Source organism: Meles meles, chromosome 20, assembly GCF_922984935.1.
Source record: "Meles meles chromosome 20, mMelMel3.1 paternal haplotype, whole genome shotgun sequence".
NCBI classification, from domain to species: Eukaryota; Metazoa; Chordata; class Mammalia; order Carnivora; family Mustelidae; genus Meles; species Meles meles.
The window spans coordinates 10288877-10303321 of NC_060085.1; the positions used below are offsets into that span (position 1 = coordinate 10288877).

Sequence of the window (14445 nt, forward strand, 5' to 3'; positions counted from 1 at the left end):
AAGATGGTATACACAGTTCTTTTGGGGCCTAGGAGGGAGAGTAGGACATAGGGGTTGGGCACCATCAGGTGGATATCTTCAACCCATTTGTTAACTTCCCACAAGTCCTGAACGGGTAGGTACTCCCCAGTTTCAGCCTTTTTGACAGGCAGCGAAGGTATGTTCCATGGAGACTTGCAAGGAACTAGGATCCCGTCTCCTCAGAGGCAGTTAATGTGTTTTCTGATCCCTTCCTTTGCTTCCCAGGGGAGGCAGTACTGCTGGACTCCAACGGCCGTAGCTGTTGCTTTTAACTGTACCACTACTGGAGGCTATCCCTTGGCCAGGCCAGGAGGCCTCCCTTCTGCCCAGACTTCGGGAAACTCGACCTGTAGGGTTTGGAGAAGGCTTCCCTCCCTTATCTCCTCTGGTTTTGAGACTAGCTCCAAAAGGAGATGTTCATCTACTGCTGCCACAAGCATCTGCCCAGTGGGTTGTCCCAAAGTCACAGTCATGTCTCCTTCGAAGAACTGAATGCCAACCCGTAGATTGTGGAGATCTCTTCCCATCAAGTTATACGGGGCATTAGGGAGGACTAAGAATTGATGTTTGACTACTCCCAAGGCCAAATTTAAAGTCCTTTCTGTTGTCCATTTCTGTCTTTCTGTGCCATTTGCCCCTTGGACCCAGACTTCCTCTCCAGATAGTTTTCCCAGATGCTTTAGTAATGATGAAAATTGGGCTCCCATGTCCACCAAAAAATCAACTGATTTCCCCTCCACCTCAATTTTAACTCGAGGTTTGGGGAGGGGCTCCGAATCATGGCCCCTTCAGTCTTTGGTGGCCAGCATTGCCGTTTTCTTCTTAGGGCACTCTCTGGCCCAGGGTCCTTTTTCCTTGCAGTAAGCACACTGATCTGAATCTAAGCCTTCCCACCTGCTTTCTCTGTGTTTAGGCTTTTCTTTCCATTGACCGTCTCCTACCTGCCTTTTTCCTTTTCATTGACCCCCCCTTTTTTTGTATCCTTCCCACCTCATGTAATGCCCAAAACTTTAACTACTTTCATCTTCTTGTGTATTCTTGTTGTTAAACACCTTTCCTGCTATTCCACTAACTCAGTCAGATTCTTCCCTTCAAATCCTTAAATTTTCTGAAGTTTCTTCCTTATATCTGGGGCTAACTGACTGGCAAAGGCAAGATTTACTGCCCTCTGATTTTAACATTTATGTGAATGGATTACCAATATAGATTTGCCCTGACACAGGGCTTTAGTCTTCCCTCCTTAAATACTATGCCTCATTTGAACAGAAACATTTTACAGGAAAAGATTTATTTGTCTTTTTTTTTCCTTCTTGTGAATAAATCCATGAAAACTGATCTAATATGGTCAAATTAAAGCCATTTTCTTTTAAACAACCATCTCATTTAGGACAAAATTACCTTTTTCTTTAACAAAATGTATTCCCATTCCTTATCTTCCTTATGTATCTCCTACTTTTTTACATATAGGGTTATTTCCCTTACTTTCATCAGTCTTAGTTATAGTTAGCAGAATTTTCTATTCTTAGAAACATTTCGGTTTCTAGTGATGGTTAAGTATTAACCAGTTGTGAATAGTTACAACAGACTTCTTAGAAGGCAAATTTATGAATCAGTTAAGCACAAAACATGTTTACCAACAGATTCCAAAAGCATAAACCTAGTTCCAGCAACCAATGCTTTAGCATTTTATCCCATTTGGTTAAGACCTAGATGTCCATAATTTAATTCCATTTGTCATCCAACCAAAACTTTAAAGTTTCAGGTTACCAAAGACTTTGAAAGTTACTTTAACAATTACCCATTAAAACTTTGAGATAGACAACGATCAGAGTTCAGTTATTTCTTTGTTAACAGATTTTAACAAATAGCATGAGCTTATTTGACCTTCAGTAAACTTTGATTGAAGTTTCATGTTTACTGCTGTTAACTTTAAAGACATGTCTATCTTAATTAAACTAACAAACTTAACTTAGTTCAAATACTGATTTACATTTCACCTGGACCCACTCCACTTTTAATGTTTACCTGAGACATGGGTGGGAAGATCTGGAGTGGGAGGTTTTAGGTTCAGGGGCTGCTCTTCTTGCTCCTTAACAGTGAAGAGGGAAGGATCCATGGTGCAGGAAGCACCGAGGATGGTCCAGAGGCCAGTTATGCAGGCCACACCCAAGCTGGTGCAGAAACAGAAGGGGGAGTGCTGCCAGAAGGCAGAGAAAGGATTCCCAGTTTTAGAGAGTTTTTCTGGGTAAACCTTGTCACCAAACTGGGTGGTTTTACCTTGAAAATCCTTGAAATGCTGGGGAACAAGACTTAGGGGTGTCATAGGTCCCTTACTCTCTGCTTGCCCCATTTCTTTAACCATAACAAACAACACAACAGACAACAAAAAGACAAGACAAGGACAACCGCAGACTAGGCCCAGAAGCCCTTTCTCAACCAGATATCAAGTCTAAGGGTGTGCACAATATAATCCCAACTCAAAAACATAATCTGCCACTGGTGGGGATTTTTTTTTCAGTCCCCTGACCACCTAGGGGGACTCAAACCCCCTGACCGCCTAGGGTGATGCAAAACCCTGGCAGGCCCCCTGACTGCCTAGGGGGACTCGAACCCCCTGGCAGGTCCCCTGACTGTGTAGAGGGACTCGAACCATTTGGCATGGCCCCTGACTGCCAGGGGGACTCGAAACCCCTGGCAATCTCCCAGTAGAGGGATGGGGCATCCCCACATCCACTCCAGCAATGGGGAGCAGTGCTGCATCAAGCTTCTCCCCGGTGGGCTATACCCTGGATCTCCACAACGAGACAGACCATATCCTGCAGGATAAAATCTCGAGATCTTACCTCCGGAGGCTTTTCCAGAAATTCTGATGCTGACTCAGTTCTCGTCCTTTAATCCCGGACAAGCCCCCAGAATGTTGGGGTCTGTTATCAAAGGAATGAGACTGAGACAAAGTGAAAGTTATGCAGAGCCTTATTCTTTTTTTTTTTCCCTTTTTATTAATTTTTTCAGCGTAACAGTATTCATTCTTTTTGCACAACACCCAGTGGCAAAGCCTTATTCTATTCCAAGCATTAGAAGTTAGACTGACCAGCCAGGAGAATGAGACTGAGACAAAGTGAAAGTTATGTGAAACTTTATTCTATGCCAAGCATTAGAAGTCAGACTGACCGGCCAGGGCCGCCTCCGAAGAGAGCAACCCCCTCCCGATCTCACAGGCTGGTTTTATAGGGCATAACCACAGAACCAAGGTATGTGACTTCTATTGTTCCGGCATTTACTCTTGGAATCGATACCTGGAACCATACCAGGAACTACTGGGGCGTTTATTCCCAGAATGAAGTCCATGGATGTAAACAACAATATTGCTACCTAGGCAATATGGAGTTGCTCTGGCTAAGCAGGCCCTAATAGTTAAACAAGTTTTAAAATTAAATTGGCCCTAATTATTACTTGCTTCCATGTGTGGGTTTTTAGGTGGCTCATGCTTTGGTGGTGGGGGGCTGAAAACCTCCCACACACATTGTAGATGTTAGTTCAGCCAATGATAGGGAATATACCAAGCAGAAGCTAAAGTAGCACCTCTCAGTATACCTGATGCCATCATACAAGCAGAGGGATCAGGACATACATCCTGAAGCAGATAGATCATTTTTTTTTGTAGCACATTTAACTGCTCTTATCTTCTGTAACTTGGGGGTTAGGAAATTTAGGGAGATAGGACTTCTGGGGAAGACCAGAGTCTCACCTAATATAATCCGATATGCCCTTTTGATCTTACTCTGACATATTCATCTGGCAGGTAAATTTTGTGATTGAAGGCATCTTAAATTTCTTATTTCTTGTTTTTAAAGGAAACTTTTAAACAAGGTTTTAAAATCTATTTGAAAGAGATAGAGAGCATGAGTGAGAGGAGTATAGTGACAGGAGAGAGAATTTCAGGCAGACTCTGAGCTCAGCATGGAGCCCAATGTGGAGCTCATTCTCATGACCCTCATCATGACCTGAGCTGAAACCAAGACTCATCATGTAGCTGACTGAGCCACCAGAAACCCAGAGGAAACTTTAAAATTATCTTTCTGTAGTGGTTTATATCATTTCTAAAATGCTATCTTTTCTAGGTTTATTAAAAAATGTTTTAAATTATATCTTCGTATCCCATGGAAATTTGGAGCTATCATTAACTGACACATTGAGAGGATAAACAAGACTTCATTGTGTGTTTCAAGAAATTCACCATGTCAAAAATGTAAAAGAAGTCACCCATATTTGACCCTCAAGATATGCAAAATCTGGAATTTCTGTGCTCAGAAAAATTTCATCATATAAAGGGTCAGCTGTGGCCCACTGTCTTTGTTACTCTTAGTTGCACCCTTTTCTGAGGCTTCTCCTTCCTACAAAGACTCTTCCAGACTGAACATCTATGAGCAGGAAAACCCAGCTCAACAGATTTTCCTATGAGCAACATTCACAAGAATGGAAATGTTCACACCAGAGTCTGGATTTTGTAATTGCTCTGTTCTGTTTTCTGTGTGTTTAGTTATTTACCCATTGAAAGTTATTATTTTTCTCATTAAGTCCAAGGCAGAAATCAAGAGAGACACAGGTCTCACTTTCATTGAGATTTCAGGGGGGAAATAAAGTGATTTTTTGTAGCTAGAGTTGACTCAGAGGCTGAAAGATATCTATGATACATGTATCTGTAGCTGGATAATTGAAATATAAACTATTTTACAGACGCATCTTATTTCCTTCTCACATGATGATGCAGATAGTTTGAAAACTCAGATGATGACATGTATATTTTAGGCTTTGTGGGCCAGTATATTAGCCAGGGTTGTCCAGAGGAATAGAATCAACAGGACACATACACACACACACTCACACTCACACACACACACACACACGTTTTTATGTAGGGATTTATAATGAGGTATTGGCTCACATGATTATGCAGCTAAGTCCCACAGTCTGCTGTATGCAAGCTGGAGACCCAGGAAAGACAGTGGTGTAGTTTGAAGGCCTGAGAACCTGAGAGATAATGCTGTAGATTACACTGTGTGTCTGACGGCCTAAGTACTGGGTGTGTGGAGGCTAGAAGATAGATGCCCCAGTCAAACCATCAGGTTGAGTTAATTCAACCTTACTCTATGTTTTTATTTTATTTCGGCCTTCAAGGGACAGGATGATGCTCATCCACATTGGAGAGAGCCTTCTGTTTTACTCAGTCCAACTCAAATGCTAATCCCCTCTGGAAACACCCTTACAGATTCACTCAGAATTCATTTTTAACCAGCTATCTGACATCCTGTGGCCCAGTCAAGTTGACATATGAAATTAAGCATCACAGCTAGAATCTATAATGACAATTTAACTCTGACATTGGAGCATGAGAACTGCTATAGACACTCATAAATGATTGATGATCATACTGTGTTTTAATAAAACTTTATTTTTGGAAGTTATGTGATGTTAACATTATGTGATGTTAGCATGGCATGAAATATTCTTCTTCTTTTGATTTTTTTTTCACTTGTTTAAAAGTGTAAAGAATCTTCTTACCTTGTAGGGTGTATAAAACCAGGCAGTGAGCCAGATTTAGCCCATGAGCTGTAGTTTGTTGAGCTATATCCAGGATGTTCTGGGGAGCTCTTTATCCCACATCAGTTAATTCAGACATTTTTCAAAATATGTTTTAAGTACTTATTCTTTTTTTATTATGTTAGTCACCATACAGTGAATCATTAGTTTTTGATGTAGTGTTCCACATTTCATTGTTTGGGCATAATACCCAGTGTTCCATGTAATCTGTGCCCTCCTTAATACCCATTACCAGACTCACCAATCCCCGCTGCCCTTCTTCTCTGAAACCCTCAGTTTTTTCCCTGGAGCCCATAGTCTCTCATGGTCCACCTCCCCCCTTGATTTTCCCCTCTTCAGTTTTCCCTTCCTTCTAATTTCCTCCATGATATTCCTTATGTTCAACAAATAAGTGAAACCATATGATAATTGACTTTCTCTGCTTGACTTATTTCACTCAGCATAATCTCCTCCGGTCCCATCTCTGTTGATACAAAAGTTGGGTGTTCATCCTTTCTGATGGCTGGGTAATATTCCTTTATGTATGTGGACCACATCTTCTTTATCCAGTCATCTGTTTAAGGGCATCTTGGCTGTTTCTACCTTTTGGCTATTGTGGACATTGCTGCTATGAACACTGGGGTGCATATGGCCCTTCTTTTCACTCCATCTGTATCTTTGGGGTCAATACCCAGTAGTGCAATTGCTGGGTTATAGGGTAGCTCTATTTTTAAGTTTGTGAGGCATCTCCACACTGTTTTCCAAAGTGGTTGCACCAACTTGCATTCCCACCAACAGTGTAAGAGGGTTCCCCTTTCTCCAAAACTTCTCCAACATTTGTTGTTTCTTGCCTTGCCAATTTTTAAAGTAGCTGACTCTTGATTTCAGTTCAGATCATTATCTGAGGGGTTGTGAGATCAAGCCCTGAATTGGGCTCTGAGCTCAGTGTACAGTCTCCTTGTCCCAATCCCTCTGCTCCTCCCCTCCTGTCCCAGCTTGTGTGCGTTCTCTCTCTCTCTCAAATAAATAAATAAAATCTTAAAAACACTCATTCTCAAAGTTAGTTTTGTGCAGAGGTGAAAGCATTTTATCTGGGCATCTAGGAATTTATGAGGGTATATATCTTTATGAATTAATAACTAATTGATATATTTATTTACTTTTCTAACACCTTTTATTTACCATTTTAAACATAGAGAGAATTTGGAAAAATGATACAATAAACACTCATATTCTCCAACAAGAGTCAACAATTGTTAACATAGTGCCACATTAAAATACTTTTCTCAATTTATTTCCACACATGATTACATTTTATTGGTAAAACATATGATACTCAGTGGTAGACATCATGACACTTCATTCTTCAATCCTTCTTCAACAAATATTTGAGAATTCAAGGAATGTTCTCTGTATAACCACAATACTATCACTATACCCAAGAAAATTAACAAAAATTTCGCCATAACTTTCAATGTCTGATACATGTTTAAATTATCCCAATTGCCTCCAAAATGTCATGGATAGCTGTTTATCTGAACCAGAACTCCACTAAAATTGACACTGAATTTGTTTGTAATGTTACTTCTTTTTCTTTCTTTAAGTAATGAAATATATTTCTATATTTATTTAATTTTTTAATTTAATTTTATTTTTTCAATGTTCCAAGATTCATTATTTATGTACCATACCCAGTGCTCCATGCAATATGTTCCCTCCTTGATACCCACCACCAGGCTTTCATTTCTTTTAATGTAGAGCAGCCTCTAGTCACTTTTAACAATGGTATTGATTTTAGAAGAGGCCAGGCCAATTGTCTTGTTGAATGCCTGCATTCAGGATTTGCCTGATGGTTTCTTCATGGTGTCATTTAAATTATTTTGTCCTTTGTATTTCATATATTTTGAAAGTTAAGTCTAAAAGGACAGAGAACAGCAAGCTTCTTCTATAAAGGGCCAGGTAGTGAATATTTTTAGATTTGTATCCTTACAGCCTCTGTCACAACTCAACTCTGACATTGTGGCATGAAAGCAGCCTAGACAATGAATGAGTATGGCTGTGTACCAATAAAACTTTATTAACAAAAACAGGCAGATCCCTGCATTTGGCTGCAATGTTATACTTTGCTAATTCACAGCCTAAAGTTTGGATTGGATTTCAATTAGAGAGATTTTTAAATAATTCTTTTTTACTAAAAATGGGATGTTGTAACTTCATGACATATCAGGAGATACATAAAGTCGGTTTGCCCACCACTGATGATATTAAGCTTCATCATTAGTTTCAGATGGTGGCCGTTAGATCTCCATGTTGCCAATGTACACTTTGTCCCTTGTAATTAATTAGTAGTCTGTGAGGTGATTCCTTGAATCTGTGGTCCCACCCTGTTCTCCAAAGACTTTCACTCAATGTTTTTAGTGGCCACTTATGGGATATTGAAAGAATCATGCTCTTCTAATTCTGTTGTATTTTCTGCATATATTCGATGGTCTTTTAACTATGGACTCATGGATAAGTTATTTAAAACATAATCATGTTTCTTTGATGTTAAAATTGATTCAGAATTGGTCAGAGGGAGCCCTCAGGAAGTTTCTTGTGGGTGTAACTGCTCTGGATTTAGATCTGGCTTAGACTGCATGATGAGAGTGAAATAATATGTTATCTATAAATACATCTCACAAAATGTGCAGTAGCCATATACACCTTTTTCCACAACTCAACTTGTAAACATAAAGATGCAGAGACTCTAGTCCCCTAGCTTTGGTTTTATTCTGATGAAACCTTCCCTTCCCACATTTAAATTCTGTGAAATCAGGAATTGGATCTCCTTGATCTATTCCCAGCACATAATTTTGGAATGAATAAATTACTAAGTCTTTAGAAATGGAGAGGGAAGAAGTTGAGGCATGTATGTATGTATGGGGACCAACTGATCTACTTTGTCTGTAACCAAAGTGTTTCCTGGGATATAATATTTCCAGTACTAAAACCAGGAAAGTCTTGAGCAACTGGGATTAGTTGTTTATACTACACGCAGGTATGTGAATATTAGTTTCCCCTCTTATGTCATTTCAGGAAAGTCCTTTGAGGCTGTTTTTCCTTGTTATATATCATTAACCTGAGGAAGAACTTTTGTAGAAGAGGTTTCTACTGGGGTATTGAGTCATAGGTCCTGAATATACTGTGAGTGAACTGAGCATGCAGTATGCACCGGAAAACCACAAGTCTCCAGCAACTGAGTATCAATGTTTACTGCTTACTTTTCTCACAAGTGGCGCCAAGAAGAGTTATTTGTGATAAACATGAAAAAGCATCTTTTATACTCTGCCCAAAGGATGGCAGCCAGCATTTTCTTCATTTTCTAAGGGACAAGTTCACCAGGCTTAGCTGTTCATTATAATTTTCCTAAGAAGGAAGGTATAAACATGATTTTGTGTTAGAAGCTGCATGATGTGCACAGAAAACTACAAAATATTATCAGAAGAAATCTAAGAAGAGAAAAGGTTTTGTAAATCTGAACATACAAATTCTTGGTACAATTCACATTGCCAGGATCTCTCCTCTGCCTTCTGTGATTCTCTAGTGAGGTTTTGCAGGGCTTGTGTGTTTGGAAATACTAGGAATGAAAGCAGACTTTGAAGAAAAGTCTCCGATCCATCCTAATATTTATTTCACTTGACTTTTGTGACTATATTTACACATATTTATTGTTTGTCATATAACAGGGCTGGTGTGGAATGGTGAGGGATAAAGGATGTGCAGTGACTATGTGCAGCGTGTGCACCAGTGGTACATATCTTTATTCCTGATTACTTGGTCGATCACAACATTGTTCTCTGCTTACAGGTACTTTGTATCTTGTTCCTAAGTACAGTTAAAAAGGGGATGGGCCCATGCCACACTAAGTGATGCTCTACATTGTGGGGAAAGAGGACAGTCATGTGCAAGGGTCAACGTGAGCATAGAAAGTGAGTGAAAGTATCAGAAGACCTCCTTTCAAGATAGGGAAGTGTCTTCAAGTGAGTTCAGGTGAAAACCAAGTATAAGTCATCATAGATAGTCACCTGCGGTATACCCAGGTTGTCAGTGAAGTAGGCATGAGCTTCTCAAGAGAACTGGTTAGTGAAGTGCTCTGGGAACACTGGATAATCTTACCACACTGTGTTTGGAGTCATCAGACATGGTCCCACTTGAGAGAGTGTACTTCTCAGACTCAGCTTTCGTTTTTTCAACCCCTTTGAACCATTTCTTGTATTGTTCCCGGACCTGTAGAGACAAAACATGCTTGGATCAGCTCACTGATGGGAGTGAGCATAGGAAGGGTCCTGGGTGGGAATGGGCAGTAGTACCTTCTGGCTCAGGATGCAGTACACCAGGAAGATGAAGACGCCCTGCAGGCCGTTGATGATAGTGAAGAGGTAAGCCATGACATGGGCAGCTGGACCCACCTGAAGGATGCCCAGACACCACGTGCAGCCCAAGATGAGCAGCTGAGCTGTGGCTTTAAATGTCAGCATCCTGGGTAGGAGGAGGAAATGGGTCAGGATGCATCCAGGGCAACACAACCAGGGCAGGTTTCATGTCCACTCCATGATGCTTATGACTGAGTTGTGATCAACTTTGACCTTTATTGTCAATGATTCCCTAAATAGAAACACTATTTGGGTCCAGGATGACATTTGACTAGGGCTGAGGATAAAGGTGACATTCAATAATGTGAGTTTCGAAAAGATCATGTTTCATGAAGATCCCTAATTTTGTTCAACTGACTTTACTGAGAATGTTCTATGGACCTGGCTCTAGGCTGGGGCTAGGGCATTCAAAACAACAAAGAACAAGATTTCTGTTCTCAGAGACCTTAAAATCTGGCGGACAGACAAGAACAAATGATCACTTATAACATTTGCAAAGTGAGGTACTTCTTTCCATCCAGGGCTATTCCACTCCTCACTCTTTCCATGAACTGAGCCAGGATATGCTTTGCCTGGAATAGAGGCCATTGATTCTGTGTAAAGTTGAGGAAAGCAGAGGACATCCCCAAACTCTTAGAGGATGTGATATGAGGATGATGAAGCTGAGTCCACCAGGTACAAGAGAAGAGGAAAACAGAGGGCAGAGGATGCATGAAGGCATGGGCATGGTAGGGCGTGCTGTTATGTTATTTCTTGAAAATAACTGTTATGTTATTTCTTGAGTGTGTTATAAGGATATGAATGTTCACAGGATCTTTTTCATAGATCCCTGATAGCAATCTCTGCATGTCAGAACAAAGTCAATTCTCTCTACAGCTGAAGTAGTTTGTTGTTGAGGGTATGCACAGATTGAATGTTTTTGGTATGGATGTCAGCAGCAAACCACAGAATCTGAGCTGGCTGCCAAGAAGGATTGCTGCCCTTCTCTCTTCCTGTCCCCTCTGGAGTCCTATGAAGGGACACCAGAGCCTTGGAAGCATGAGGACAATGTTCTGTCTGGGGGATGGTGTGCCCCTGTGACCCATCCTCACCTTGTGTTCTGGAGGGTGGACACGTCGCTGTTGAGTGAGGAGAGCTTGTTTTTCACAATCCAGAAGGTCATCAGAAAGAAAACCAAATTAATCTGCAGAAAACCCACAGGCATTTTAACTACATTCCACATTTGGAAAACCTTCGTCCTAGCTCATCCAGCTGTTAACGTGGCAGGGAAGAAGCTTTTGTGTTTCATAACAGTCCTAGAGAAGCAGACCAAACACCCTGTAAATCAGGCCCATGTTTGTCTTGTAACTTCAGTGACCACTTCAATTCAGTTTGCTTGGAAATTCCAAATTTTAGCACTGAAAGTGCTATTTTTCAGGGAACACATGATTCCTGGTTTTACAGTGGGAATTCCCACCTCCTGGGAGCTCCTTATCAGTCCTGGGCCAACTGGAATTGTTGCTCACCCTGCCTGTCACCCTCCTGATACACCTGGTTTTTGAATGACCCTCAGCTGGGCAGGTATGCTGCTCTGATGTCATCCATTACTCACAGAGAAGATGGTGCAGACGGGGCCAAGGAAGGTCCATATGAATCCTTTGTCTGTGTGGAGCCAGCATCTAAGAGAAAGATGGGAAGAGATTCAAGAAGATATTGGCTTTCCTGGATAAAAGATTTATAAATAAATACCCCCAATGTTTCCTCCTCCCTTCTTCATCATTATTATTATTGCTTTTTTTGTGTGTGTAAACATTCAACATACCCTCCTAGCCAATTTTAAGTACACAATACTTAACTACTGTTAGGGAAAACCACTGTGTAATATAGATCTCCTAAACTTATTTATTTTGCAGAGCTACAACTTTGTTTATGCCTTTGATGGTGGCAATAGTTTCATGAGTATTAGCCCCAAACTTAACAGGTTGCCTACATTAATTACATACAGTGTTTTACATGTCAGTCACACCTTAATAAAGTGGTCTTTAAAAAAAAGATAAGTTCCTTTCAAAAATCTTTCTTATGTCTTGGCACCCAGACATACTAGCAGAAATAAATATAATTTTTAAAAATAAAATAGCAGTATTGATATAAATTAATTTATAGGTTTTTTCTTGGATAAGTATTGAGTGTCTTCTCTGTGTCAGGATCTGTGCTTGGCTCTGAAGACTGGCTGGGATTAGGGTGGAGTGGTCTCAGTCCTCAGGGAGACATCAGCGAGGTGGGAGAGTCAACAATTAGTAGACAAAATCAAGGTAATTAATTTTATGATCAAGTATGAAGAGCTATGAGGATATGTAGCTGGATCCATAACTTAGTCTGGGGTATAGGAGATCCAGATAGTCAGGAAGTGTTTCTCTGAAAGAACTGAATTGTATTTAAGGTGAAATATGAGGGATGAGTGGGTATAGACAGGTGAAAATTTTGCACCATGCAAACAGTGAGTGAAAAAACCCAAATTAGACAAAACAGTGAGCCTGTTCCAGCCTTAAGGCTCATGTGTGTTACATAACTTACTACTCACGAGGAGACAGGTACTCAAACACTCACAGATGAGGCATCTCAAGGCCACACAGAGCAAGGACAGAGCTGGACTTTATCCCCAGTGAGATGGGAAGTGTGAAGATGGGGAAAGGGTCAAATGACCCAGCAGGAAGCATCAAAGGGTAGCCTTGAAGGTAGGTGTTGGCTAAGCAGGCAGCTGCTGCTTCCTCTTGAAAGTGGGTTGTACTGGAACACACACCCATCCTTCCCAAACTGTCTATGGCCTTGCTTATGCTCTGAGGACAGAGCTGAGTAATTGCCGCAGAGATTATAGGACCCACAAAGCTGGAAATATTATCTGGCCACTTATGGAAAAAGTTTACTGACCTTTATGCTTAACTCCCTAGGGAGGCCAGATGGCCAGGGCTCGCTGATGCAGCTGAGCTCTCGTGTCATCAGGATAGGCACATAGTGTGAGTGCCAGACTGGATGTGGCTCCAGTTCTGCCACCAACCAGCTGTGTGACCTCGGCCATGTTAGTTAATCTCCTTGTGCCTCAGTTCCTCATATGTTTTGTGGCCCAATACCAGTTTCTACTGCACAGGTTGTTGGGGGGATGATTTGATCTGACACATGAAAAATATTTAGAACAGTGATTGTATATCAGAAGTGATTTCTAAATCTTGGCTGTTGTTACAGTTATTTTGTCATCCAAATGACCCTCTGTTTCCTTTAAAATTAGGATGGAGAAGGAGTTTACACAAATCAGTGCCATCTCGTCATTTCATTTTTGCTTTCTAGATTTAAAAATGTCCCCTCAGTTAACGCAATGAATACTGTATTAATATGTATTTACTAATGCATAAGATGCTATTTATATTACAGACTATAGTCATTAATATAATTTAGTTTTTTATGTAATATACACTTAATATTTAAAATAGTTATATATGAAAGATTAAAAAGTCACCTCATTTATCTTAACTAGATCAATTTGTAGTTATTAAACATCATTAATATTATATTAGTGTATAGTTAATAACATAATGCATGATATTATTTAAATAGATAATTATTAACACATTTTATAGTTAACATTTAAAACATTATATCTTAATGACTTAAGAATGAGCCTGGTTGTGGGTATTATGGAGAGCACATATTGCATGGAGCACTGTGTGTGGTGCATAAATAATGAATTCTGGAACACTGAAAACAAATTTAGAAAAAATAAAAGATTCTAGTCCCAAACTAAAAAAAAAAAAAAAAATAAGAGCAATTCAATGAACACAATCTTCCACCAGGTAGATGTCCTTGGAGTGGTCACTGACTTCTCTGTCTATCATGTTCTGGTGGAATTAAATACCTATTGGTTCTATGATACCCATGGTCATGCTGGAGAAGATGAGGACATGGGAATTTGTGTTTACCGGGTGTGCGTTCCGTACAGGTGAGGCCTAGATGCAGCAGAAATGGCTACAATTATAGCTGGGACTCCATAGCCCACAGGGAACATGAACTTCTTCATGATACTGCTCACACTGGAGTAGTTGACCACCGTCAGGTTACGTGCAGTGAGGAAGAGATTCAGACCCTCCAACAGCATCCAGGTGAAGGAGGCTAGGTAGAGATAGTGTAGGGCACCTGCAATGATGGCACACAGCACCTGGGGGAGGAGAATGGTGTCACCAGGAAGGATCATTGAGGAGGAAGGTGACCCCAGGACCTGTCCCATACCTTGCCATGAAGGAACTCTCATGTATATGGTCAAGTTGTCAGAAGAGGGTTTGTGTTCTAGTTAATTAGTCAATGTGAAATAGGCTACTTACCCTCTAACCTCCCTAGAACCCAATGTCATTTCATTAAGGATATTAAGGTATCAGTGCAGCATGGATCAGTGAACTGAGCACCC

General features: G+C 40.5%; 1 protein-coding gene across 1 annotated transcript in view; it reads right to left on the minus strand.

Moving 5' to 3' along the window:
• Positions 1–8837: 8837 nt before the first annotated feature.
• LOC123933177 (adhesion G protein-coupled receptor E2-like) overlaps positions 8838–14445 on the minus strand; it is a 32317-nt gene continuing 26709 nt past the window's right edge. The window contains exons 15-20 of the mRNA XM_045992187.1: positions 13964–14199; positions 11605–11671; positions 11105–11196; positions 9951–10119; positions 9757–9867; positions 8838–9006 (exon numbers count right to left, since the gene is read on the minus strand). Of these exons, the coding sequence (XP_045848143.1) occupies positions 8956–9006; positions 9757–9867; positions 9951–10119; positions 11105–11196; positions 11605–11671; positions 13964–14199 (726 nt within the window). The 3' untranslated portion in view covers positions 8838–8955. The remainder of the gene's footprint in view (positions 9007–9756; positions 9868–9950; positions 10120–11104; positions 11197–11604; positions 11672–13963; positions 14200–14445) is intronic.